At 43.6% G+C, this 27,447-nt stretch overlaps 1 protein-coding gene across 2 annotated transcripts in view; it reads right to left on the bottom strand.

Moving 5' to 3' along the window:
• Positions 1-9,865: 9,865 nt before the first annotated feature.
• The window catches only part of SNTB2 (syntrophin beta 2), a gene marked incomplete at both ends in the record, with an annotated part of 72,105 nt that continues 54,523 nt past the window's right edge, over positions 9,866-27,447 (bottom strand). The window contains 5 exons of one of the 2 annotated variants that reach the window (XM_080936886.1): positions 10,069-10,161; positions 11,276-11,460; positions 18,406-18,602; positions 23,493-23,635; positions 26,520-26,736. In XM_080936886.1, coding sequence (XP_080793012.1) covers positions 10,069-10,161; positions 11,276-11,460; positions 18,406-18,602; positions 23,493-23,635; positions 26,520-26,736 — 835 coding nt within the window. Of the gene's footprint in view, positions 10,162-11,275; positions 11,461-18,405; positions 18,603-23,492; positions 23,636-26,519; positions 26,737-27,447 lie in introns of both variants that reach the window. The other variant, XM_080936887.1, reaches the window with a different exon arrangement.

Below are 27,447 nucleotides of genomic sequence, written 5' to 3'. Positions count from 1 at the left end.
CTGCTTATCACCCTCTGGCCTCCAGTTTCCGGAGAGTCATCAGAGCTGTGTGACATCTCTCCCTGGGAAGAGATCTCCCTCTCCGCCCCCACAACGTCCCCCCCACCCCCCGCACGCCTCTGGTTAGCACCAGCATTGTCCTTCTTCCGGCATGAGATTCTCAGGGAAATTGTGTCAATAGTCTGGTAACAGATGGGAAAGGCTCCGGTGTCTTTAGGATATCTACACTCCCATCAGGAAGATTGTGGGTGGGCTGAAAGTTCAAAGCCAGATTGGGCTAGCCTGGGCGATTTGGAGAGGTTGTCTCAGAATAAAAAGAGTACCGCAATGTTCAGTGGTAGAAATGTGTGCTTCAGATGGGAGAGCCCATAGGGTGCAACACCCCCCCCCCCACCACCACATATATACAGGGGGAAAAGACAAGAGAGAACACAACCAGGAGAGTCTCGGGTGGTGGGAGAGACTTGATAAGAGAGTGGGGACCACAGTTCCAGATGCAGTCAGGAAGGCGAAGCCGGAGCGTGACAGGGAAGGCACCAGTGACTTTGGCCAGAAATGTCTCCCACAGGTACAAGTCAGGTCAAGAGAAAGTGAAGCGTTGAAAAGCTCCACCGGCAGCTGAGCAGCGCACCTCCTTGTGCTTGAGGTCTGAGAGGTCCAGCATGGGACCCCGCATGACTGATGCTCACACCAAGCCAGAAAAACCGACTCATGACTCTTCCTCCCAGAAGCTGCTCAGCGCCCCCTGCCTGTGTCCCTGCGACTTCGCATGCGGCCTTGGTGGTTCCCAGTTCAGGAACTCAGCAATCCTAAGGTGCTCTGCATGAAAGCCTGGGTGGCAGAAAATCTCATTGGCCCAGGCAAAGCCGAGATCTCAGAAAACTAGTGGATGAGCTAGGCTTTGCTGAGAGTGGACTCAGCCAACTCTGGAAACAGAACTGAAATCGCCATCTGTGGATGACCCAGCGCAGATTCGATGGAAAAATATTCTCTTGAACTTGGCGGCCTGGCACAGAGGAAACAGTCCAAAGAGTTTTCAACCACCAACTGCCTATGTAAACCACTCCTAAAACATTCCTTGCAAACTGGACTGGACCAGAATTCTTCATCCTTCCAGTTAAACCAACTTTTCCAATAGCCACTTCCCTGACCGGAAGCCTCCTTTCTTCATCTATCGGGCCTGCTCCGCAGCCGGACTAGGGTTGGGTAGGATGCTGGGTGGAGGTGGGTGTGGGAATGGGTGTGGGCTTTATTTACTATTCAGACAGTCACCAGGAGTCAAGCACAAGATCTGAGCCTCTCTCACTGGCCCAAGCGCCTGTGTTCTTTAACTCTCCGGCACTTGATTAGGAAGACCGGAGACTGGAGAGACGTGACAACCAAGGGTAGCACATGTACTGGGTATAATAGGAGGCCAGAAAGCAATGGCAGACCCTGTAGGGATGGGTGGGAGTGTTAGTTATGTTGGTTTCCTGACAAGAAGGGCCAGGCTGTGGCCACCCAAAATGTCTTGTAAAATCGACATTCCTGAATTTAAGGGTAACAAAGTGCCTGGCAAAAACAGACACATTAAGATAGTGGAACAAGTGTGAAAGTCACTAATAATTAGGAAAGGTGGTGGAAGGGGAGACAGGTTTTTGAAACACTTATTTCAGCCTCTGACTGCTGGGACTCCAGCCACCATCCCATTTCTCTGACAGTTTTGAAACTTTCCTGTAAGTCTGAAACTAGGTTCACATTTTAAAACACAAGAGACAATGTCTAAAAGCAACTTTTTATTTACAATAAAAAGGTTACAAAGGCATATATACTTATATATATATGTATATATATATATAATACCCTTAAGTTACAAATTTTCATTGTAATATACAATGCTGTATGTCGATGTGCAACCCAAGGGAAGTGTTGTCTAAGCATCTATATTGAGAGAATATACATAAAGCTTTTTTAAAAATAAGAACACATACTGCTCTGTTTATGTCACGGGTCTTTGATTTGGTAGCCTGAAGACTTGAGAAATTTTAATTAAGACTTGAATAGAGGTCTTATTTAAATAAAGGATTATAAAAACAAAAACAAAAACAACACCCAAAACAACACCAAAACAATCAATTGGTACAGATTTTTTTTTTTTTTTTTGAGGCTTTTGTGTTTGTTTTGAGGGGCAGTGCCACATGCCTAAGCTGGCTTGTTATTTACTATGAAACTGGGTGGCTTCTTCCTGCCTCCCACCTTCCAGGAGTGCTAGGTCTACAAATGTGGCCAGCCACATCTGGTTTTCTGTGGTGCTGTGGGTAGAGCTCAGGGCTTCCTGGATTCAGCATCCCTTCACCTGCACTCATCACCTTACCTAAGCTTTCTAAGTCTTTACGCTGAACTAAATGAGTAGTGTGAGAGGAACCCACACATGTGGGCATTAGAGTGTGCACAGGAAAAAAAAATAGGTTATGCGCTGTGAGACTTCAGACCTGGCACCAAGGAGAGGGTTGTGTGGGCACTGGGGCCTGCAGGCTCACCTCGTTGGAGAAACTAACAACACTGGGAGGAGGTCTGAGCCCCGTGCCTGGGGTATAAGTGAGGATCTCAGAGACTATGATAACACAGACCTCAGCTTTCCTCTCCCTGATCCTACTAACATCAGCAAGGAGATGTAAAAAAATACTCACTGTTATCAGGACTCAACAAAAGGAAAGCCCATCTTTGGTCCTGAAGGACTATGTGCAGCAATATCATTTGCTGGTTTTGATAAAAACACAATCATTAGCACCTGACTGTAAAGGGCAGGTTTAGAGAGCAAGACACTCAAGGCGTGACTACAATACACTTGCAAACAAGTGGAGGGAGCCATGCAACCACATCTTCTGGCCACCCCCACCACAGAGAGCAAGGTGCTTTCCGGGAACCATTAAATGAGTTTGAAAAGCTGACCTCAGGCTGGAGAGATGGCTCAGTGGTTAAGAGCACAGACTGCTCTTCCAGAGGTTCTGAGTTCAGTTCCCAGCAACCACATGGTGGCTCACAACCATCTGTAATAGGCATCGATGTTCTCTTCTGGTGTGTCTGAAGACAGCTACAGTGTAATTGTAAACATAAAATAAATAATTCTTTAAAAAAGAAAGAAAAAAAAAGAAAAGCTGACCTCACAGACCAATAAAAAGCAAGATGGATTGAAAGGGACTATCACTTCAGAAAAACTCAACCAACCTGTCCCTTTCTCTAGGTCTCTTTCCACTGAGTTTGAATGCCAGTGAATTCTTGAGTAAGTGGAATTGTGCTAATTTTTAGGACTTATTTGTGTATGTGGGTGTTTTGTCTGCATGTACATCTGACACCAGAAAAGGGCACTGGGTCCCACAGGACCACAGCTGTAGAAGGCTGCGAGCCATCAAGTGGGTGCTGAAAAAGAGCAGCCAAATGCTCTAACCACTGAGTATCTTTCCACTCCTGGACTCTTGCTAATTTTAATGCAATCTGGTTGTTTATTAATGGAGACAGTCCAGCTATGATGTGTATAAGTCCTTAAGAAAATAAGATGCAGCCAGTGGTGGTGACGTCACACCTTTGATCCCAGGCAGAGGCAGGTGGATCTCTTGTGAGTTTGAGGCCAGCCTGGTCTATAGAGCTGTTCCAGGACAGTCAGAGTTACACAGAGAAACTCTGTCCCCTCCCCCCCAAAAAAATAAAAACACAAAACTGCCCAAAAGATGCTTAAAAACCCTGAAGATGCTTAAATCCTAAATACAGAAATGAGTAGGTGAGTAATGTTCAGAAATCAAGTTTTCTGCCTATTTAAAAGAATAAGAAAAGCTTTCATCATTATTTATCTACTATTGGCAATAGAGATTAATTTTTCATTTTGTGATTTGTCTTATCGAGGGGCCTACAATATTTTCCTTCCCAAACTAAAGTATAAGTTTTCATTAAAAAAGGACGTGTGATGAAAACTTCCTTAACATGCCTGGATGATCTTCCCATGTTGACATGGGAAGAGCCTGAACATGTCCTCAAACAATCATTTTCTGGAGCAAGGTAAGTCCAATGGCCCTCTGGGGACGGGGCTAAGTGGCTGCTGGAGAGAGCACAGCAAGCAAGAACAGAGGACCTGGGCCTGTTCCCAACATCTACATGGCGGCCCATAACCGTCTCTAACTCCTGTTCCAGGAACCTGGACCCCCCTGCTGACCTCTACAAGCACTGCCCAGATGGAGCACATATCCACGCAGGCAAAGCAACTACATACATAAAAGAAAAGAGAAACAGAGTAGGTAATAAGGAGGTGGTGTGACTGGGCAATAGGGGGTCATAAGTTAACCGAATCCAGAGTCTCTATTGTGAGTAGGGGCTCAGAGGACAGCTTTTGGGTGGCAGCTCTCTACTTCCACCATGTGGACTCTGGGCACTGAGTTCAGGCCGTCAACCCTGGCTGCAAGTGCCTTTGCCTGCTGAGACATCTCGCAGGCCCTAGAAGTTTCTCTTTGATCATTCAGTAAGTCTGATGTAGAAGCTTCTATCACAAAATGCTTAAGCTTGCTGAGTGAAGTACAGGGATATGCCATGAATGAGCCTGGAAGTTTCAAATGTTTACATTCCCAGAAGGGCGACAGGGCCACAAGGTCCTGAGAGTACAGCAGGGGCCGGGATGGACACTGTTAGGACAACGGTACGGAGGTGAAGTCAGTGCAAGGCCGAGGCAAGAAGTCTAACCAAGGTTCCCAGTTCTACAAGGAAGTAATGGGATATCTATTATAGGGTTTAACTGCATAGCTTTTGTTTGTGGTTGCTTTATAAAAAAAAGAAAAAAAGACAGGGTCTCATTGTGTAGCCTTGGCTAGCCTAGAACTCACTGCCTAAACCTGGCTGGCTTTGAGATCTGCCTCTGCCTCCTTGATGAGACTAAACACTTAAACCAACGTGTCTCGAAATATGGTGGCTTTAAAAATATGTATCCAACCAACTGGGCAAAGAATCGTTTGCAAAAGGCACATTTATATATTATATTAAATTCACACGAACTAATTTTTTTTAGCTCAGTTTCATGTGTGATCCCAGGCTGACCTCAATTTCTCTACATAGCTGAGGATGACTTTGAACTCCCCATCTCCCTTGCCTCACAGACCTCCCAAGGGCTGGAACTGCACCTCACACGCTGTGGCTGGAAAGATGGTGCAGTGGTTCAGAGCACTGGTTGCACCTGCAGAGGACTTGGGATTTAGTTCCCAGCACCCAAATGTGTCTCATAACCCTCTCTGACGTCAATTCTAGGGAATCGGAAGCCCTCTTTTGGCTTCCTTGGATTCCTCAGATGTAGGCAAATACTGAGATGCATAAAATAAAAAAAAAAATACTTAGAAAATTATTTGATTCAGTCACCTGAAGTGGGATGGAAAACAGAGGTGTCAAGAAATTAAGTTCAAGTTTACACGTTCAAGCTGGCACCCAGCTGTGGTAGAGGTAGGAGGGCAGCAATTCAAGGCTGGTCTAGGTTATATAAGAGTACGTTTGAAAACCAAAGTGTTTTATTCTGAAATCAAGGGGGCTCGGAATTTATCAATCTACAGCTCAGTGGTACTGACTGTATGCTTAGCACATCCAAGGCCCTGGGTCAGTTTCAATGCCTAAGATTAAAAAAGAAGAAAGAACTTGTGTTCTTGTGAGTTAATATAACAGCAATTTTTTTCCCTAGTTGGTGTGGCCACTGCTGGAAAGAGCCAAGAAAATATTGTCTCCTGTGGCTATGTGTTGTGTCTGAACCTCCACCTGAAATTCTCACCTTTGAAAAACTTGCACTACGTGGGTTTCTGTCTCTTTCTAGTGGTGTTCCAGAGGATTCCAGGGTTTTGTGCATGCTCTGTTACTGAGCTAACCTCCAGTCCATCTCATTTTTTAAAAAAAGAGAACAGGTTTCAGAGCAGCTACTTAGGCCATCAATTACGAGAGCGACTGAAGTCCTCTTACATCGCTGTGGTGTGGAGCGATTATGTTCTTGAATATACACAATCCTAACATGCAGCATGATTTCCACCAACGATTACAGTCTTGGTAAGTATATAGACAGTGAAAGAAGGAATTTAAAGATGGTTCAGTATGGGCTGTATCAGTTTGTAAGGATTGTGTATGTAGGGTCAAAACCATCCTAGATTGCTAAGTAATTAAAACAAGGGCATGGATTCAACTCAAGTTTATAGACCTGAAATTTTTCTATTACATCGAGACAGGATCAGATGTAGCCCAGCTGGCTTTGAATATACAGCTAATCTTGGATTCTTTGCCTGCAGTTCCCAAGTACTAGAATTTTGTTGTTGTTCTGAGACAGAGTCTTGCTGTGCATCCTGGTAAACCTGGAATCACTTCCAAAGTAAACTGAAGCCACACTGCAGTGCTACATATTAAAATATGTCCAGAGCAATGTGCTTTTAAGAACTAAGTGGAGTGGTATTTGATCCTCTCATTAAAGATTAGGAGTTTCCTTCCTTCCTTCCTTCCTTCCTTCCTTCCTTCCTTCCTTCCTTCCTTCCTTCCTCCCTCCCTCCCTCCCTCCTTTCCTCTCCCCCTCCCTCTATTTCTTCCTTTCCAGGGCCACTGGACTGGGGCACTGAGATCTGATCTCCAGTCCTCATGACAGAGCAGCAAGTCCTCTTAACCACTGAGCCCAGCACTCTAAGGAGCCGGTTCATTCTTGGCACCTAGAGCTGCCAGCAGCCACGTGAAAATGGAAGCAGAATATTTGCACATTTAAGTATCATGTACAATCAATAGCTTAAACCTTCAAGAACAAGAGCACAGTCCAGGTAGGTGTCCAAGAAAAGATAAAAGAACAGAAAGTGCTGGAGTTTTCCACTCTTCCCTGAACACTGCAGAACTGTTCACCTCTTTTAGCAGGTAGGGCTTTTAAGGGAAGTTGCATAGCAGCTTTGAAGGTGATTTGTATTAAAATTCGGGGGTAGATTCTTCCATGGTTTTGAAAACAAACAAATCCACATGCATTTAAATTAAATTAGAAGACTTTGAGTTTCTTACAAAATTTTAAGAAATCAGAAATTAAGAAATTTTAACTTTCCCCACACATTTTTGTTCATCAAAAATCACTCACAGTAAAACCTTCTTTAGGGGGTGGGTGGGTGGGAGGTAATCATATTTAGATTCCATATAGCTTAATTTTTACCCCCTTGGTGATAACAGATAGTGCCTTGTTTTGAAAGAACAGTCTTGGTTTGTCATCTAGGTGCCTTTATTCAGCTGAACAAAGCTTTGCTACCGTTCTGTCCAGAAGGAGTTAGAAAAACAGACAAACCAGTGACAATGCACGCTTTGCTTGTTGGAGACACCGTTCTGCATATAAAAATAAATACTCCAATCTTTCCTTCCATGCAAATAATTTCTAGTAACAAACTTCGAGAGTTCAGACAAAAGCAAAGGCAAAACCCCACCAGGCACTTTCAGACTTACCCTAGTCTAAAAAGTGCCAAACATGGCTTCAAAACAGGAAGATGGCATTTAAAATAACGTTTCTGATTGCCCATACATGTCCCAATATTGAACCTGAAATGGTCTACAAGTTGGTGGCTTTAGTTATAATTATTAATAAATACGGCATAATACACACAAGCATTTCTTTACATAAAATATTTGATACCAATTTCTAGACAAGGCTTGTTGATAACATCAGCTTCCTTTAGTCCTCTTTCTTATGGGGAGGAGAGTTCTCATCCACGGGGTGGCCAGGGACTGTGTGGACTGCAAAGATGCCTAGGAAGCGATCCATCACAACAGGTGCTCTGCAGTTTCCTGCCTACTCAATACCCAGGAGCCACAACATCCCCAATAATGTTCAAGATGGAAAAAAAAAAAAAAAAAAAAAGACAATACAGCTGATTCTATAAAAGATGAATTGTCAAAGATGCTCAGTTTTAGTTAGCATTTGAAAATATTTTGTTATATTTTGGCATTTGAGTACAAAATTGATAATATAGGTTTGTATCAAGGTGTCCAACACTCACAAAAAGCATTCCACTTGTGGTTTGAAAAATTCCTAATTGACCACCTGCCTGGGGGGTGCTGCTATAGCTTCTCAAACAAGCAGCTTAGGACCTTGCTCTTGGGGGTGCTAATGACAAAGGAATCACCCATAAGCCTTCACTTTACAAGTCTCAATTGATTGTATTAAAAACCCTGTGGGCCACAGTCCTCAGCCAGAATGTGTGCACACCTTACCTGGCCGTCATCACACCTGCTGACAGCTCTTCTGAGGAACAGGGTGGCAGAGGCTCCTGTCAATCTCCCTGGGTCCAGCCCTGCACACTGCAGCTCAGCAAGGCAGGAGCCGGAGCTCTCTGCTGAGATTAACTGCTGTAGCTCTGCTTTCTGCACTCAGAGCTGAGACATTTCTTTTTTCCTTTGATTGAAGATGATCATGGATGGAGCCAATCTCAGGGTTATGACTTTCTCCCCAGCCTCTGGATACTGTTAGTCTGACTGTAGAGCAGGGGGCCTGACTCACAGACAGCAGAAGGCAGCAGGGCGACACCTCTGCTTAGGTATCTGCTCTTTCCTTTGGCTACCCTGTCAATCACAGCGGTTCAGGCTTTGCACAAACACTCGTGTTTTCTTTCCTTTCACCCTCTACCCCATTTGAAGTGTCATATCCTTGTGTAGCACTCCAGAGAAATCTAGAAAACAAGAACTGTTTCTAGACATGTTTTCAGAGAGGTTAGAAAACTCTTAAGTTGATATTTCCTTTTTGTGCAGATTCAGGATCTGTGATAATCTTGATATTGTTGTAGAGTGTTTCAAACGTTTTTAGATAACCTCTCTCCCTTCCAAATGAGGAGAAACAAACTGAGGATGGTCTTCCAGGTGACACACTGAGTCATGATGACACTCGCCATGCTGAACAAGTGCAGGTGACTACCATGATCTCTCTCGTCATCTTGCCCATCCAGGGTGTGTGATATTAGGAAGCCAATATTAAACCTTGAGCTGGAAGTGACTTGTTTTTACTACTTTGGGGCCACAAAAGACCAGTGCCAGGATCTCCACTGGCCTCACAGTGCGCTGTGCCACTCAGGATGGCATCTGTGCTACAAAGCCAACTTGACCCACAAAATTACCACTGAAAGACGCCATTAAGGAACTGACCTCAAGGATGACTCCTGAAAGCCAGATGGGAACCCTAGAATGGCAGTGAGACCCAGTCATCCAAACACTTACTAATAAAGCTCCATTGACCCTAACCAAAGGCACATTTGGTAAGCAATAAGAAATGGCTTAGCTTAAAATGAGGATCTTTCAAAATAAACTGTAGACCCTCCCCTGGCTCCTACCGAATAGAAACTCAATATTAACTAAAGAAAGCAAAACTCTTTTAAGTGGTTTCCAAATTGCTTTTCAACTGGACACCACAAAAAAGGGGAGGAAGTGAAGGCAAAGGCAACCAGACCGTGCAAGTTCTGAGTCCTAAAGGCAGCACTTACGGGTGGCAGAGCTGGTACTAAAGGTGGAAAGGGCAGGGAAGGGTGGGGTCAGTGAGAGCCAGGGTGGGTGGAGGAACCATTGGGGATGACGCTCAAGGAGTTTCAAGGTGGGGAAAGCAACACTTTGGGGTAATTTACTTGTGTGAGACATGCCTGAGGGACAGCGGCTGCACACTAACTTGGGGAGCGACAAGTATCCTAGGAAGAGTTCAAGGCTATGCCCAAATGACTCCTACAGAAAGAAAAGGAGAATCCCCTTTGGCTATGTGTTATGTCCAAAGAAACCCAAAGTGCCAGCTGTCATAACAGAGAAAATACACCTAATTACTTAGCGATCACATCATGAAATGAGGCGATAAATCGACAGCTTTGATTCGGAGCTTATTATAGTTCTAGAATTTCTGACCAAGGCTGTGTGGGAAAGGTCGGCCTTTCCTAAAACCCTGTTGTGGTCCAGCAGTGGTCTGCAGGTCCTCGGGAAGGCACTGTGACGGAGGGAGCAAGGGCTTCTGTTTGTGCTTCTTTGCTTTTTCTTTATTTTCATCTCTTGAGGTGGAAATACTTCTTGTGACAGTCTTTTCTTCACTTTTGCTGCTCACACAAGCAGTCCCATGCGAGTGACTTTGGCGGATAAGAATGTGTGCAATACAAACACAATCGGCTTTGGGCAGGAATGCAGATCCATAGTCTGTGGAGAAGAGACACGAGTCATAACTAATTCTGTCTGTCTCTCCTTTCTTCATGCACATTTGTGTTTGTCCTGCATGTATGTCTGTGAGGAAGTCAGAGCCACAGGAACCTGAGTTACAAGGTGTGTGATCTGCCATGTCTGTGTTGGGAATTGACCCTGAGTCCTCTGGAAGCGCAGCCAGTGTTCTTAACAGCCGAGCCATCTCTCCAGCCCTACACACACTTTATAAACAACGGTATTAAATAGTTTAGATATGATGTTTTTTTTTTTTTGTTTTTTGTTTTTTTTTGTTTTTTTTGTTTTCCAAGGCAATCTCACATAGTCAAGGTGAGCCTAGAGTTTACTCATAGCTGTGGATAACCTTGAATTCCTGATCTGTCCACCTTGATCTCCAAGTGCTGAAATTATAGGGATGGGCCAACATGCCCAGATTTATGTGGTACAGAGGATCAAACACAGGGTTTTGTGCATGCCGGGGAAGCAGTCTAGTAGCTGAGCTACATTTCATGCTTAAATTTTATTTATTTGTGTGTGTGAGAGAGAAAGGACAGCTAATGGAAGTTGGTTCTCTCCTGAAGAACCCTTCATATTTCATGAGGTTTGGTGGCAATGGCCTTTACTTGCTGACCCTTCTCTATGGCTCGCTCCAAGTTCTTTTTTGAGACAGGGTCTCTCATTGGCCTGGAACTTGCCAGGCTGGATGGCCATCAAGGCGCAGGGATCTATATCCTGGCCTCCCCGATGCTGGGATTACAAATGTGTGCTACACACCCAGCTTTTTAAATGTAGATTTTTCTGAAAAGGGTGGAAATTGAACTCAGGTCCTCATACATGCCGAGCAAACACTTTACTGTCTCCCCAGTTCTCAGACAAAACTTAAAAACTAATGAACAATTTCTAAGCTCTAATGAAATATCAAATGTTAGGCCATGACTTTCTACACAGGAGGTAAAAAGGGCTGGGGGCGGATGCAGCTCAGTGCCTCAATCCAATGCGCAGCACAATACAGGAAAGCAAGCAAGCAAGCAAACAAACAGAAGCCATATGAGACAGGAAGCTAGCATACACACATCCATGCCACCATGCTCGTGGTTTTCAGACACATTCTCACCAGTTCTCCCTCAGGACCACCAAAATCCAAATAGAGATTTCTGATTCCATCATCCGCAGACATCTTCAGCCTTTCAAAGGGGTAGCGGTACAATATGCTGCCGGCGCCTCCATTGTCTCTGGTGATAGTGAACCCGTGCTCATAATGAACAGTGAATCTTACCTCTTGGCCACTTAAGGTGCAGCCTGTTAAAGACAAGAAAAACTTACATATAATAAAGATCCTATTTTAGTTATCAAGTAGAAAAGGATTCTTCTGGTTTCAAATAAGAAAAACCTTTTCTTAAGAATATATGAGGCCTCAGCTGCTTAAAACTTCCTAAGATAAGAATTTTAAAAGATTTATTATTCTGCACTTACTTTGATAGCACAAATACTAAAGTTGGAATGAGTCAGGGAAGATTGGCATGCTCTCATGTAAGGATGACATGGAAAATCATGAAGCAGTAGATTCATACTTAAGAAGGCCTGTTATTATTTTTATTTAGAGACTGTCCAGTGTATCTCAAGTTGGTATATAATCATGTATTCTTGCTGATCTTCCTGCTTGTCTATCTCCACCGGTGGGACAACAAGCATGGGCCACATTTTGTGACACAAGATCTTCCTGTGTAGCCTTGGGTGGCCTGGAACTCGACATGGAGACCAGGCTGACCAGCACTCGGAGATCCACCTGCCTCTGCTTCCAGAACGCAGGGATTAAAGGCACATGCCACCATACCTGGCATTATTTTTACTTATGTGTATATATCTGTGTGGGGGTATATGCACGTGAGTGCAGTGTCCAAGAAGACCCAAGTGGTGGTGTTGGAGTTACAGGTGGTTGTTACCGAACATGGGTAGTGGGGATCAAATCTGAGACCTTTGCAAGAGTAGTACATGTTCTGAACAACTGAGCCTAGGCTCCAGCCCCCTAAAATTACTTTGGCCCAAGACAGCATCTTGACTGAGATGAGGCAGAATACAGCTTAACTCTCCTTGACTTCTGTCTTTGTTCAAATGGATATCAACTATATATAGTGAGGTGAAGGCAAAGGGGCATTCTCTGCCCTCAAAGACTTTACAAACCTCTAATCATATGAGATAGAATATATAGAACACAATGACACTCAACACTGAGCTAAGGCTGAAGTCAGAAAAAGGTTTCTAGGATGGGAATTCAGATAAACTCTAAAGAAAAGATAAAACTAGCAAGGAGGTGGTGGTGCATGCCTTTAATTCCTGTGCTTGGGAAGCAGAGGCCAGCCTGGATTACAGAGCCTAGGCAAGAAGGAAGGAGCAAATGCAGAGATACCCTTCAGAGTTGTAACATGTTTTGGTTGGGATCTGGGGAGGAGATAATGTCTATTAAAAGTCAGTAAGAGTCATAAGGTGGCTGCTATTCAAAGAATACAACCAGGGCTAGGGATGCAGCCAGTGTAGCGTGCTCACCTAGCAGAGAGGAGGCCCTAAATTTAATCCTCAGTACCACAGAAAATAGAACAAAACACACACTGTTAGCACCGCCAGCAGTGGGCTGCAAAATGACTCAGTGGGTAAATGGTACTTACTACTAAGCCTCTTCCATCCTGGATCCACATGATGGAAGGGAAAGGGCAGACACACAATTGCCCTCTGTCCTCTGATGCTCTTATGCCTGTAATCTCAGCCCTTGGCTAAGTTACTGACGGAGAATCAACAGTCTAAGGTTAGCTTGATCTCCAGAGCAACACTTGAGGATCAGAACTGAGCTTTGCTTCTCCATTTTAACAAGAATGGTGGCTCTTCAAGCAGATCATCACATGTAGCCAATATACGCACACTGAATTTGCAAATAATCTGTTAAGTTCATGCAACTGTGTGTCTAGCAAACCAGGAAGGGGAGAAACAGACAAGCAGTGGTGGTGTCTGGATAACAGAGTGTTAGTTATCAGAAAAGGAACCCAGCAGCCAAGGAGCAAACATGGGTGAAATCAGCACTATCTCTAAATGAATGGCTGAGGGGGAGAAGAGTAACAGTCATACCCTAACCAAGGCGCCCACAGTATGGTCCTACTAACATCTCTGAAGCCAGAGTGTAGTGAGGAGACTGGGGTCCAAAGGATTAGTTCTAATCTAGTTCAAGATGGCTCAAGTTCTTAGAATCCTGGCTATGGAAGGTGTCGTACAAGCAGGTGAGTCACAGCCAGGAAAGGGAAGCCGTCAACCCCACCCACAGCAGGCTTGTGTGAGATTCTTCTCACATGGTAGGAAAGCACTGAGCTACATTCCCGAGATTTCCCACATGTTCTATTTGAACTGTGTTGCTTCTGAAGGGAAAGCAAAGCAAACATGTACATAAGAGATACTTCAGCCCCCTCCTCCTCTTCACTGCCTCTTTCCTCAAGGACACCAATTATATCTCCAAGTTGCTAAATACAATAGAGTTATACTATGGGTTGGTTATTGTGGTGGTTTGTATAAACTTGGCCTAGGTAGTAGTCCTGTTAAGAGTAGGTGTATCACTGTGGGTGTGGACTTTAATATCCTTGTCCTAGCTGCCTGGAAATCAGTATTCTGCTAGCAGCCTTCAGATAAAATGTAGAATGCCAAGCTCCTTCTGCACCATGCCTGCCTGGATGCTGCCATATTCCTACCTTGATGATAATGACCTGAACCTCTGGACCTATAAGCCAGACCCAATTAAATGAATGTTGTCCTTTATAAGAGTTGCCTTGGTCGTGGTGTCTGTTCACAACAGTAAAACCCTGAGTAAGACAGTTATCTACCCTGTTTCTACTTGCCCACTGTTCATAGGTCTTAGGTTTCTGCTGTCCTTTTGGAAGGCTAATCTTAAGAGCAGACAGCCTCTGGAGCATATCCTTCTCTGGGGGATCAGAGGGCCCAGCAGGAAAAAAAAAGCCCTTTCTCCCTTTGGCTCTGCATTCATGCCTCTTCATGTGTTTCTAGCCCTTGGCTTCAGAGGATGATGGAACATGCCTAAATCCCAGTGCTTGGGAGGCAGAGGGAGAAGGATTAGGAGTTGATTGCTATCACTGGCTATGAAAAACCTATCTCAGAAGACAAAATGAAACAATTTTAGTTTAATTTAAACAAAAGAAAGGTATATTGTGGAGCCAGGGAGATGGCTAAGTTGGTAAAAAGCATAAGAATCTGAGTTACATCCCCCAAACCCATATAAAACGCCAGGGGTGGGCTAGGCTAGGTGGAACTTTAGCACCTTTAGCACTTTTGAAGCAGAGGCAGGTGGATCTCTGAGTTTAAGGCCAGTCTGGTCTACACAGAGAAACTCTATACCAAAACAAACAAACGAACAAACCCAAAACCAACAACACAAAACCTAATTCCTTACCCACCCCCCAAAATCCAGGTGTGGTGCTGCACATTTGTAATCGCAGTGCTGGGGAGGTGAAGGGGTAGACTCTTAGGGCTTCGTGGCCAGCCAGCATAGCCTAATAGATGAGCCCCACAATATAGACAAGTTGTATCTCCAGAGCAAGATGAGCCACCAAGGTGTCTCAGCACATAAAAGCATTTGCTGCCAAGGCTGGGGACTTGACCCTGGGACCCTCGAGGAAGGTGAGAACCAGCACCTGCATATGGCTTCCGTACACGTCAAACACAGGATGAGAATGTAACAAAAATAAAAAATAAATCGAGGTGGGTGGCTCCTGAGGAACACCACCTATGGGTGACCTATGACTCCCATACCCTGTACATACACAAAGCCAACATAAATAATAAATTTGAAAAAATTATACACTCAGAAAAGGGACTGTGCTGGCTAGTATTATGACAACTTGACGTAGGTTAGAGTCATCAGTGAGGAAGAAGCCTCAATTGAGAAAATGTTTGCATGAGATTAGACCAGCCCATAGGGCATATTTTAAATTAGTGATTGATGGGTGAGTGTCCAGCCCACTGTGGGAGGGGCCACTTCTGGGCTGGTTTTCCTGGACTCTAAGAAAACAGGCTAAACAAGCCAATAAGCATCATCTTCCATGGCTTCTGCTTCCAGGTTCCTGCCCTGCTTGAGTTCCTGCCTTCACTGGTCTCAGTGATAAACTGTTCTATGGAACTGTGAGTGAAATAAACCCTTTCTTCCCCAAGTTGTTTATGGTCATGATGTTTCATCACAGTAGTAATGCTAATAAGACAGGGACTATGTGGGGAGGGAAGAGGGACAGGATGAGAGGATAATGGCAGATGAAGATGGATGTGTGTGCATGAGAATGTTGTGATGGATGGCAGGGAGACAGCTCAGTGAAGAGCACAGGCTGTTCTTGTTTCCATCTCAGGGCCCACAGGACAGCTCACAACCATCTGTGACCCCAGTTCCAGGTGATCCAACCCCTCTCTCGCCTCTATGGGCACTGTATCCATATGGTGCACATACATAATGAAATCAATTATTTTGTATGTTAGCTAAAAAAAAAAAAAATTTAGTTTTTGTGGGCTTCACAAAGCACTGTTCATGTCAGCTAATGCACACCAGATGATAGTACCACCATTCCTCTCTGACACCTTCTTTTGCTTCCATGACACTCACCACCCCCACAAACATGGTTTTCACTCCACTGTTCTGGTTACTATGTCTTATGCTCGTAAGTGGAAGGGACATTGGCTTTTTCACATCACAGGACATTACTGAAGAGAAAGACAGACTAAGGGAACATACAAAAGACAGGGGTCAGTCAGTGTTACACTGAAATCAATGTCAATCATGTTACATATTACCTATTTTGTATGTTTGTGTGCACATGTGGGTGCACGCAAAAGGTGCATGTGTGTAGAGAGGTCCGAGCAAAGACATTAGGAATTGTCCCTCTTCAGGTGCTGTCCACCTTATTTTTTGGAGACAAGGTGTCTTGTTGGTCTCGGCTCACCAATTAGGCTAGACTGGCTGGTCAGTGAGTCCTGGAGATGCTTATGTTGAATTGACTGGCACTTGGAAGTACACACATGAGCTAGCGCAGCTGGATTTCTACATGGGTTCCGGTAATTGAACTTGGGTCTTTATGTGGTGTGGCAAGCACTTTCCCAGCCCATGCCTGTTTGTTTATTTATCCTTGTGCTGAAGACTGAATCCCAGGTCTCTCTGTGGCGATACTGAGCTCTACTTCCCATCTCTACTCTGTATTTCTTAAAATCAAAGGCTGGTATTATTAGGAAGACAGAGAACACAAATCCTGCTTCTACTATTCTGGGATCAGTCATCTTGTTTAACTTGTAGTTCTAGGGAGTTTCAGTGTTTCAGAAGAGTCCTTTGACCTGACCCTATAGCAGAGCAGGAGACAGAGGCAGAGGCAGATGCACACACACACACACACACACAAACACACACACACACACACAGAGAGAGAGAGAGAGAGAGAGACAGAGACAGAGACAGAGACACAGAGAGACTGACTCAGGCTCTTTTGAGCATTTTAGGACAACTTTGAAGGGATTGGATCCTACAACAAATAGACAGCTAAGGTGATTACTGCATTACTGAAGGAAAACGTCAGAAATTTATGCTCATTGGTAAGCAGAAACTTATAAAAACACCAAATTATGAAAGGCTGGGGTAGCATCCCTGGTTAATGGTGTAAGAAAAAAGAAAACACACTATTAGTCTCACCAACAAACTAACCACAGAGAACAACAGGATGCTGTTCTATACTCTTCGCACAACTCTTTGGTCAAGGACAGGAAATAGGTCTTATTTATTTACTTTTATCTCTGTCATTATAAAGCCTACCACTTGGCAAAAAGTAGAGTGCTTAGCAAATATTTGCTGATTTAATGAATGAAGGGGATTAATACTGTCTGTCCTTCAGGCATTTAATCCGCTCAGGCCTCTGAGTCATCTGGAGAGGGAAGGAGGGGCTTATGTCATTGGCTGTATATAAGAACTGCAATTCAAGTCCCAGCCACACTGACCTGAAACTGAAAGGCAAACTGGAATACCTGTATGTTTACAGAGCGGATGTGAAATACCAAGTTCATAATGTCTAGCCACCAGAGGGCACTGCCACAGCGGAATAAAACAACCGGCAGGGACTATCCACTAGAGGGAGCTTCCATAGTGGAAATGAGACAACCAACTCCTCTGAGTGCTGGACAGACATTTTCAAACTTTTGAAGGGAAACTCCTATTCCAAACACTTTTTCTTTTCCATAGCTACAGACTGCCAGATGCATGTATTTAAGCACGTCTAGATGCCCTTTAAATGCCAAATCTTCTTAACTATAGCCAGTGCATTTAATTCTTACTGCCTGGGTTCTTATACTGTTAAATGTAGATTAAAACGAAGCCCAGTGGTGGCCAGTGCTACGTGGCAGGCATGGGAAAGCTCTGGTGCTGAGACAGACACCAGATTTCTTTCCACCACCCCTTCAGGTCCCATGTTTTAACATCGAATAATTGGCATGCAAAAACAATGGTTTCTCTTTAAAGCTGAGTAATTTCACCTAATCACTGTTAGAGGGCAGGAAAGATAGTTTAGCTTTTAAAGGCTCAGTCTTTGCTTTTCTAAAGGTTTCCAGTTTCATTCCCAGCACCTACAAAAGCAAATCCTGTTTCTTTGGCTGCCCTTTTCTGGTCTCCAGGTATACCTGCACACTTATGGCATATACACACAGAGATGTGTACACGTTGATAAAGATAAGGTTTGAGGGCTGGAGAGGTTGCTCAGTGACTGGCTGCTCTTCCAGAGGTTCTGAGTTCAATTCCCAGCAACCACAGGGTGGCTCACAACCATCTGTAATGGGATCTGATGCCCTCTTCTGGTGTGTCTGAAGACAGCTATAGTGTACTCATAAACATAAAATAAATTTTTTTTTTTTAATGTAAGGCTTGAAAAAAATTACTGTTAGAAATTCAAGATCAGGGCCAGGAGTGACTGCACAGTTGTGACTGCAGCACTGGGCACGTGGAGGCAGGGGATCAAGAGTTCTAGGCCAGGCTGGGCTGTGTGAGACCCTGTCACAAACAGGGAGGAAAGAAGGAAGGAAGGAAGGAAGGAAGGAAGGAAGGAAGGAAGGAAGGAAGGAAGGAAGAGAGAGAGAGAGAGAGAGAGAAAGAGAAAGGGAGGGAGGGAGGGAGGGAGGGAGGGAGGGAGGAAGAGAGAGGGGGAAGCAAAGGAGAAACAAACAAAGTATCTCTACCTAGGGAGACTTCCTTGATCAGTTCTGCAGCAGCATGACAGCCCTGAACAAGTATTCTGGTCCAGGTCGACAAATCCCGATGTGTTTCAACCCTGAAGAGATGCATCTCGATGCCCTGCCGAGAGCCCGTCCTGGTGGCAAAGGTAAGGTCAGATCCAAGGGAGGGTGACCGACATCCAGAACCTGAATGAACCAACCTAGGACCACAAATAGAACAGAAAGCTAAGGTGATCATTACCTTCAGCAGTTTTTAGATGAATGCATTTCAAAGCCAAATTATGGATATCCTTTAATCCCATAGAATAATCTCTAGTGCCAAAGAAGGTAGGATACAACTTACTGTCTTCATAAAGAAAATACCTACCAACAGAAAAAGAGATGCAGAATATTCTGCCAGGGGCTAGAGAGATGACTTGGGTTAAGAGCACCTGCTATTCTTCCAGAGGACCTGGGTTTGATATAGGGCAGTTCAAATCCATCTCGATACCCACTTTTGCCCTCCAGGAGCAGCGGCACACACATGATGCACAGACACACATAGAGGCAGAACATTTATTTACAGAACAAATACTAAATTTTAGGCCAGCCTAAAACAAAACAAAACAGTACATGCAAAAAACCAACAATGGCACATTCCATTCAGTGGACTAGAAGAAGTCGTCCTATGATCAACTACCACATGGATGAGCTTGAAGGATTTTATGTCAAATGAAATGAACGTCACAAAGAAATATAAAACATGTGTGCTCTCCTTATATGTATTACCCAAACCTTATCCAGAATTATAATTTTTCTTTGTAAAGTAGAATGTTATCACAGGTAAAATTTAGCACCAGTATTTTCCTTAGGTGACAGCTCGCTTTGGTCATTTTAGACACAGATCTGAGCATGGTGGCCTATTATTCAACCCCTCTTCCAAAGGGAAACTGAGGCTCATGAGGAGCAGTTGGAGCTCAGCTCAGGACCCAATAACACGAGTCCTTTTCCTTGCAGCATGGTTTATCAGATCACACCTCAGAATAAAGATGAGCATTTTCTTACTTTAGTAAGTCCTACTTTATCATGGATAATTTTAAAAAGATGAATAAATAAAGCTGTTAATTCATGCTGTGAATGTGGCGTGTGTGTATGTGTGCGTGCATGCGCGCGCACGCATGCACATCAGGTGTTCTATTTTATGATGACCTGCCTGTTCTATGACCTTATTCCCTTGAGACGGGATCTCCTACTGAACCTTGAGCTAGGTTATGGCCAGAAAGTCCTAGCAATCCTCCTGTTTCATCCTTCTATAGCACGGGAGCTACAAGCTTTCTATCTGGGTACTGGGATCAGAGCTCAGGTGTGTTCAAGACAAGCACTCTCACCAACTGAGCACTCCCTCTGCCCCCAAACTGATTTCTTACTACTTCATTAAAAAAAAAAAAATAGAGTTAAACTGGTTCCCCATACCCAAAGTCCATTTGGGGAAACACAATGATTACTTGCACAGGTGTGTTCTGTGCATTGACAGGTTACCAATTGCCCTAAAACATGTAAAAGTATCAGCATTTTCAATTACTATCAGGACAATTGTAAGCACAGTGAAAACCCCAAGTAACATTTTAGTATTACTGGGAGATACATTTGAACTTACAGACTTGCCTGTGGGGTTACCTCTGAGAACTGTGTAGACTTCCTGTAGAACTTACATGCCAGGAGAACATGAGCTAGCTCAGAAAGAGTTAAATTTACTGTACATATGATCCAAGTAAGAGGAAAGTACCATGTTCAGTGTGATTGCTAATCTCACGTCAGACATTACAAAATATCAAGGCTAGGGGGATATTTCCCTGCTAGATTTGATTTTGAAATATTTGGCAGAGGGGATCTAATTCAAACCAGCTGCTGGATTTGGGGAGCAGCCATTGGTAGGACATACTGCCAAATGTCCCCCACCACTTTTGTGGGGGGGCCAGATGAGCTCATGCAAAGATGAGATATAGCGGTTTTGGCTGCATTAGTTCACAAGCTCAATACAACTCAATTGTCCACATGGTACAGTAGCCATGTCTCTCCCAGTCAAAGAAAGCTTACAGAAAAAGACTACAAAATCCACACTTAGACATAGGACATTAATGTCTTTCTACCATGTTGTGTACCTCATTTTGATCTTAGAAATAAAAATCAACATGTTCAGGCATTACATACTTCCTCATTGGCTAAAAAAGTCATGTATTGAAAGAAAATGCACACACATACACAGATTTGATTTCTAAGAATCTAAATATGTAATCCAACATCAACTGTAGTTCCTGTCACTTTACAACAATCTAACATAACTTGATCTTGAAGTTTGAAGTATAGTTAATCCTTAATTTATCAGGATTTCCTTAGTTTTGTATGTAATCACGATCTTCCCTATGTATTTCTGCTATTTTCCCCTGTCTACTCACTTTAAAGAACATGCGTGTATATGTGTTTGTGCTTGTGTGCACTCACGCACTCGGTGGCCGGGTCACTTCAGTGCCGTCCTCAATCATTCTTCAAAATATTTTTTGAGTCTTTCCTAAACCTGGAGGTCATGACTCCACCAGGTGGTGAGCTCCAGGGGCCTGCCTCTGCCTCCTCAGAACTGGGATTACAGCTACACCTGTAGGACAGCATGCCTTTGCCTTTTTTTTTTCTTCCTTTCTTCCTCCCTTCCTTCCTCTCTTCTTTCCCTTCCCTCTCCTTCCTTCCGTCTTTTTTACAAGCTCTCATGTAGCCGAGTCCAACCTTGGTTTTACGCCTCTACTTTTCTTTCTTTCTTTTTTCTCTTAGTTTTTTCATACAGGTTTATATATCAAACCTCAATCCACAAACCCTCACACAACAAGATTACATCAAATAGACAAAGATACAAACTACGCTGCCATATAAGATAAAAGACTTATAAAATCCTATCGCCAAGAAGGTCCACCTGGATCCAGCTCATCCTTCTCGATCTCCATCTTGACCTTGTCTTGCCTCTACTTTTCAAGTGCCAGGATTACAGGTATGTGCTGCCATGCTTGGCTTTCTGTGTGTTTTGGCTTCATACCAAGAAGGCTCTATGCAGACCTGCTCCTTAAATACGCAACTGCCCCAATTACTTTACTACTAAAGGCCTTCGATGAGCGACAGAACTTGCAGATTCTGAGATGACTGCAGTTTCCAGACAGTGGAACAAAGGCTCATTTAGCGTGTTCCACATTGCTGAAATCCATGTTATGGTCTGATTGTAACCGTGGAACTGCCATTCTTGGACAACTCCTGTCCTGAGTGCACATGAGGCAGTGAGCAGCCTACCTTTGGGCTTTTTGTTTGTTTGTTTTTATTTTTGTGACAGAATTTCTCTGTGTATCCCTGGCTCTCCTGGAACTCATTCTGTAGACCAGACTGGCCTCGAACTCAGAGATGCTCCTGCTTCTGCCTCCCAGGTGCTGAGGTTAAAGGTGTGCGTTGCCACCACCTAAGCTCAGGCTCCGTGTGCACTGTGATCAAACACAGTGGGACATTCTAAGATGATGTCACAGTTTGGATGTCAAGAGAGCTTTACTTTAGCGAGGGAATGGAAACCAATGCTTAAACTCAGTCTTCTGTGAGCTGCTTCTACCCTCCACGTATGGAGGAATTAAGGGGGACACAGTCTTAGCGCTGAAGGCCAGGGGACACTATAGCTCTGTTTGGTGGCTGAGGAGCTCCAGCTCTGAGTGAGAGAAACTCCAGGAAAGCTTCATGACAATTTTAAACTCTATTTTCATGGAAAGAATGATATCAGGAGCTAGAGAGATGGCTCAACGGTTAAGGAAATTGACTGCTCTTCTCCCCGAGTTCAAGTCCCAGTAACCACATGGTAGCTCATGACCATCTGCAATGGGATCCAATGCCCTCTTCTGGTGTGTCTGAAGACAGCTACAGTGTAGTCATACACATAAAATAAATAATTCTAAAAAGATTAAGAAAGAGAGAGGGAGAGAGAGAGAGAGAGAGAGAGAGAGAGAGAGAGAGAGAGAGAGAGAGAGAGAAAGAAAGAAGAAAGGAAAGAAAGAAAGAAAAAGAAAAGAATGATACCATGTTGCACATGGAGAATACATTTTTACTGCCAGTACTTGGGAGACAGGCAGGTGGATCTCTATGCATTCTTGGCTAGCCAGCCCACATACTGAGTTTTAGGCCAGCTATGGCTACTCAGTGAAAAGCTTGTGACAAAATTATTGTTTTGTTGTTGTACAAGACAGGAAACATGCAGTGCTCTCTATGGGGCACAGGAGATGGTTTTATCCCTTCTCTCCCTCAGTACCAGATACTTTTTCTGAGTAACCCTCACCCCTTTTAATGAAACCACCAGATTATCATCCACTTGTTCTTTCTCTGTCAAAGGTGGTGGCAGCTTCATGCTCAGTAGAGATTCTGGTTCACTGCACAGACAGAAGCTTCTAAATGATTCCCGAAAGTGCAGCCCATGGGGCTTTTCAGTTACACTAACACCCAACTCTTTAACAACCAAGCAAACCTAACTTTGGATGTTCTGCTAATGTGGCTGCTATCTCTTAGGACATTCTCAACCTACACTTTCCAATTGTTCTCCCAATCCCTACATCTGGGATATGGGGAACACTCTGTGGCTTCAAGATAAAGCCATGTTTATTTCTATGTGCTCCTTCACTGCAAAGACATTTTGGCTAAGCTAAGTGGTTTATCTGGTTTAAATGATTTCATCACTTACTTAAAAGGCTGCTGCAATTTCAGTGGCTTTTAGTCACAGTCAATAATAAAAAACAAAACCAAATCACCTCCAAACCCCAAAACCCTTATTATCTCCATGACTAGTCAAGCCTTCAATAATTTAAAAAGCATAAACACACATACACTAAAAAGTGTACATACACCACGCATGCGCACACGCACATACACACCCCAGGAGTGACTGAAACAATTATCCTGCTAAGAGAAGCTAGAAAATGACCAATAAGTTGGGAAAAATCACTGCCTACACTAGTGCCTTCAACGCTGTTTTTAGCATTAAAGGCAGCAATATTCGCTTTGACTCTTCATAGACCTGGAGTATTTTTTTGCTTTTGTCTTACCTTGTGGCAACAAGAGGGTAGCTATGACACGGCGATGCCCAGGCATCTCTTGTCCATGGCATACAATCATAAAGTAGCAAATCCTTCTCAGTCACAGCCATGAGAACAGGCCTCCATTGCTGTCTTCCACCATCTAGCTTTGCCTGTTGCAGTGGTGAGATACAGAATCAGAGCTGACTAGAACAACGTTAAGGTTTTTGCAGAAGTGACCCGGTGCTGGCCTAACACTGGGGGCCTTAGCTTTGCTTCCCTCCCTAACAAACTTGAGATACAGGATCATCCCCATGAGGTTACTTCCACAGGTCGGGAGGCATGAAGTGGTATTTGAAAAGCTCACTCCCAACAAGTCAGATGCATTATCTAGTGAAATGACCATTTTACCCCATTCCATAACACCAATGAGCATCACCAATTCTAATTAATACACTGTTCTGTTAAAAATGATTAAAGTTTCCACATGTCTAATGTATGATATCCTTTAAGAACAGGATGGAAATTCAAGTCTTCAACTGCAGAATCTATACAGCAATGATTTAGTTAAAATTTACAGTAAGGAAGCTGGGTGTGGTGTGGTGCTTGCCTGCAATCTCAGCACTCAGAAGGCACAGCCAGCTAGATTTCTATGAATTCGGGTCCAGCCTAAGTTATATAGTGACACTTTGCCTCAGGAAACAAAACAAAACAAAAAAATCCAACCTACAGTTAAAAAGTCACACTGTACATTGCTAACACACAAAATGTGTCTTAATTAGTATTTTAAATGTTTTAGAATATGTTCCAAACTCTATATGTTATAAAAAACTATAGCCTATTTCTTTTAAATGTTGACCATGACCAATGAGATGGTGTATCACTTAAACAGTGCTCACTATATAAGCCTGACAACCTGTTTTTGACCCTTGGAGGCCATGGTAGATAGAAAAAAATTGACTTGGGCTGGAGAGATGGCTCAGGGGTTAAGAGCACTGACTGCTCTTCCATAGGTCCTGAGTTCAATTCCCAGCAACCACATGGTGGCTCACAACCATCTGTAATGGGATCTGATGCCCTCTTCTGGCGTGTCAGAAGACAGCTACAGTGTACTTATATATAATAAATTAATAGATATTTTAAAAAGCCTTTAGTCCCAGCACTTGAGGAGCAGGCAGATCTCAGCGAGTTCAATGCCAGCCTGGTCTCCAAAGCGAGTATAGAACAGCCAGGGCTGTTTCACTGAGAAATCCTGTCTTGAAAATTAAAACAAAACAAACAAACAAAGAAGGAAAAGGAGGAAGAAAGAGGAGGAGAAAGAGGAAGAAGAGGAGAACTGCTGGCACCTAAAATTGGTCCTGTGGCATAATTCCCCAGGGAACTACCAAACAAGATTGTCAAGCCTAACCAGAGATCTACCAAATTAGAACTTTGTTGGGAACAACAAACATCATTTTTAGATAAATTATTCTCAACTTGAGAAAACTCTAGACCTCTACTAGGGCAGAGGACAGAAAGCTAGACCAGAAAACTTAGAACAAAGCAGCACCTGTAAGGCCCCTCCTCAGCCCTGTGCACTCACAGGTGTCCAGGATTCAGAGATAAAACACATCGGGGGCAGCAATTGACCCTCATTCTCCTCTGAACCCTGAATTCAGGTTTCCACTCTTGTCCCAGCAACAATGAGGGATGCACTTCCATGCTATATGTGCACTGTTTCCCCTCTTGTTCGAACCTGGGATCTAAGAGCTGGGCTCTTCAGCACCCACTTAGGTTTTCTTGTTTCTTTTCATTTTTCAGCTATGGACTAAACTGAATCTTATTTAATGTCTTATAGAATATTTTGTATAAAATTTCCCCTCTGGTATAGGGGATTAAACCTAGGACCTTGTATGTATCAGACAAGTGCCCTATAGTAGAGTTATATCTCCAAACCTATATTTTCTATATTTTAAGTTCTAGTACAGGAATATGAACTATAGACTGTTGCCCCTAAGAACGCTACCAATACTTTACAAAAAGAGTGGGGAAACTATGACCTCTGGGTCAAACCCACCCTTCAACTTGTTTACTAAACTTTACTCTGATGATGTGGAGACTGCTTGCTTGCTATTATAGCAGAGTCAAAGCATGTTGCTATGTTCTATTAACACAGACCCAGACTCCCATTTAAAGATTTGTTTATTGTATTTATATATGTGTGTATGTGCGTGTGGACATGTTTGTGTGTTTGTGTGTGTGTGTGTGTGTGTGTGTGTGTGTGTGTGTGTGTGTGTGTGTGTAGATGGTACACAGAGGCCAGGAAACGATGCTAAAATTCCTTGGAACAGGAGTTACAGGCATTTGTACAATGCTTGACTTGTTGTGTGGGTGCTGATATCTGAATCTGGTCTTCATTATTGTACAGAAAACATTCTTGACCACTGAGACATCCTCCCACCCCCTAAGCCTAAGCCTCAATCACACACACACACACAAAAGAAATCCCATGCTGCTTAGAAAGAGAAATGGTAACAGGAAGGAAATTTCCTTTAGTTATAGTACAATGATACCCTGACGGTCAATTCTGCTGCTAGGAGTGATGATTAGAAACCAGTCATTAAATGGTAAAAAGGAAGTGAGGCAAAACAAAAGACAAACAGAAGTGCTGCCATATGGATATCCAGGAACCAGGAACCAAGTGGTACATAACATAATCTGTATGTATATCTGTAGACAGGCACAGTGGCATAATCCTTTAATCCCAACACGGGAGAAGCAGCCAGCCTGGTCTACACAGTGAGACCCTGTCTCAAACAAACACACTCTCTCTCACATTCACTCTCTCTCTCTCCCTCCCTCCTTCCCTCCCTCCCTCCCCCACCTCACACACACATACACACACACACACACACACACACACACACACACACACACAGGGGTGAAGAGGAGAGGGAGGGAGGGAGGGAGGGAGGGAGATGATGATAGGCAAAGACAGAAATAGTCTAGATATCTGCCATGAGGGAGGCACTTTAACTGAGTGGAGATGAGTAAAACCTTGTCCTGCCTCCCACCTACCTGCTCTGCCAGCCAGGCAATATGCTTGACTTCCTTGCTGCCTCCCTGGCTTGCTGTACTGGTTGCACCAAGCATGGCATTGAGCTCAGCCAGTACCTGTGGGAGGAGAGCCATTATGTTGGTGTGGATAGCTACGAACCAGGAGTGTGCTGTGGCTGTATCCTTGCAGCGTAAGATCAAGGTGTTCCTGCTATCAGGAGAATGTAGCTCTATCAATCTGTATGGGGAGAGAAAAGAGAAAAATGAGCAGGCTTGAAGTCATCACACTAGCCACAGTTAACATTCTAACTTCAAATCTAGTCTAATATTGTGTTTTTCTAATAAAGACACTTTAATTCCCCGAAGTCCAATTTCAGAGAAAACCACAAAGGGATGAACAATAAACAGCTGGATTTTCAATTGTACCGGGATGGTCACTAGTGGGACACTTTCATTTTCCCTTAATTTCCGTATCAAAGAAACAGAACCAATCGTATGCTGGGCACTGCAGGCAAGATGTTAATAAGAAGAAACACATACACCATATGTATCACACACACACACACACACACACACACACACACACACACTTATTTGAATATGACAAGGTCATATTGCTAGATATCCAAGAATGACCTTGAACTCTCATTCCTCTGGCATTGATCTATCAAGTGCTGGGATTAAGATGAACATTACAAAAAAGCTAACAGAACTGATATTTTAAAAATAACAGTGGGCAGTAGTGGCACACTCCTTTAATCCTAGTTCTTGGGAGGCAGAGGCCAGCCTGATCTACAGAGAGAGTTTCAGGATAGCCAGGGCTACACAGAGAAAACCTGTCTTGAAAAACCAATAAATAAATGTATGTAAATAAGTAAACAAACAAACAATTAGGATCTGGAGAGATTGCTCACTGATTAAAGAGCTCTTGTTGCTCTTCCAACTAGTT

This window comes from Micromys minutus (genome assembly GCF_963924665.1).
Source record: "Micromys minutus genome assembly, chromosome: 24".
NCBI classification, from domain to species: Eukaryota; Metazoa; Chordata; class Mammalia; order Rodentia; family Muridae; genus Micromys; species Micromys minutus.
This window is presented reverse-complemented; position numbering and strand designations above follow the sequence as displayed.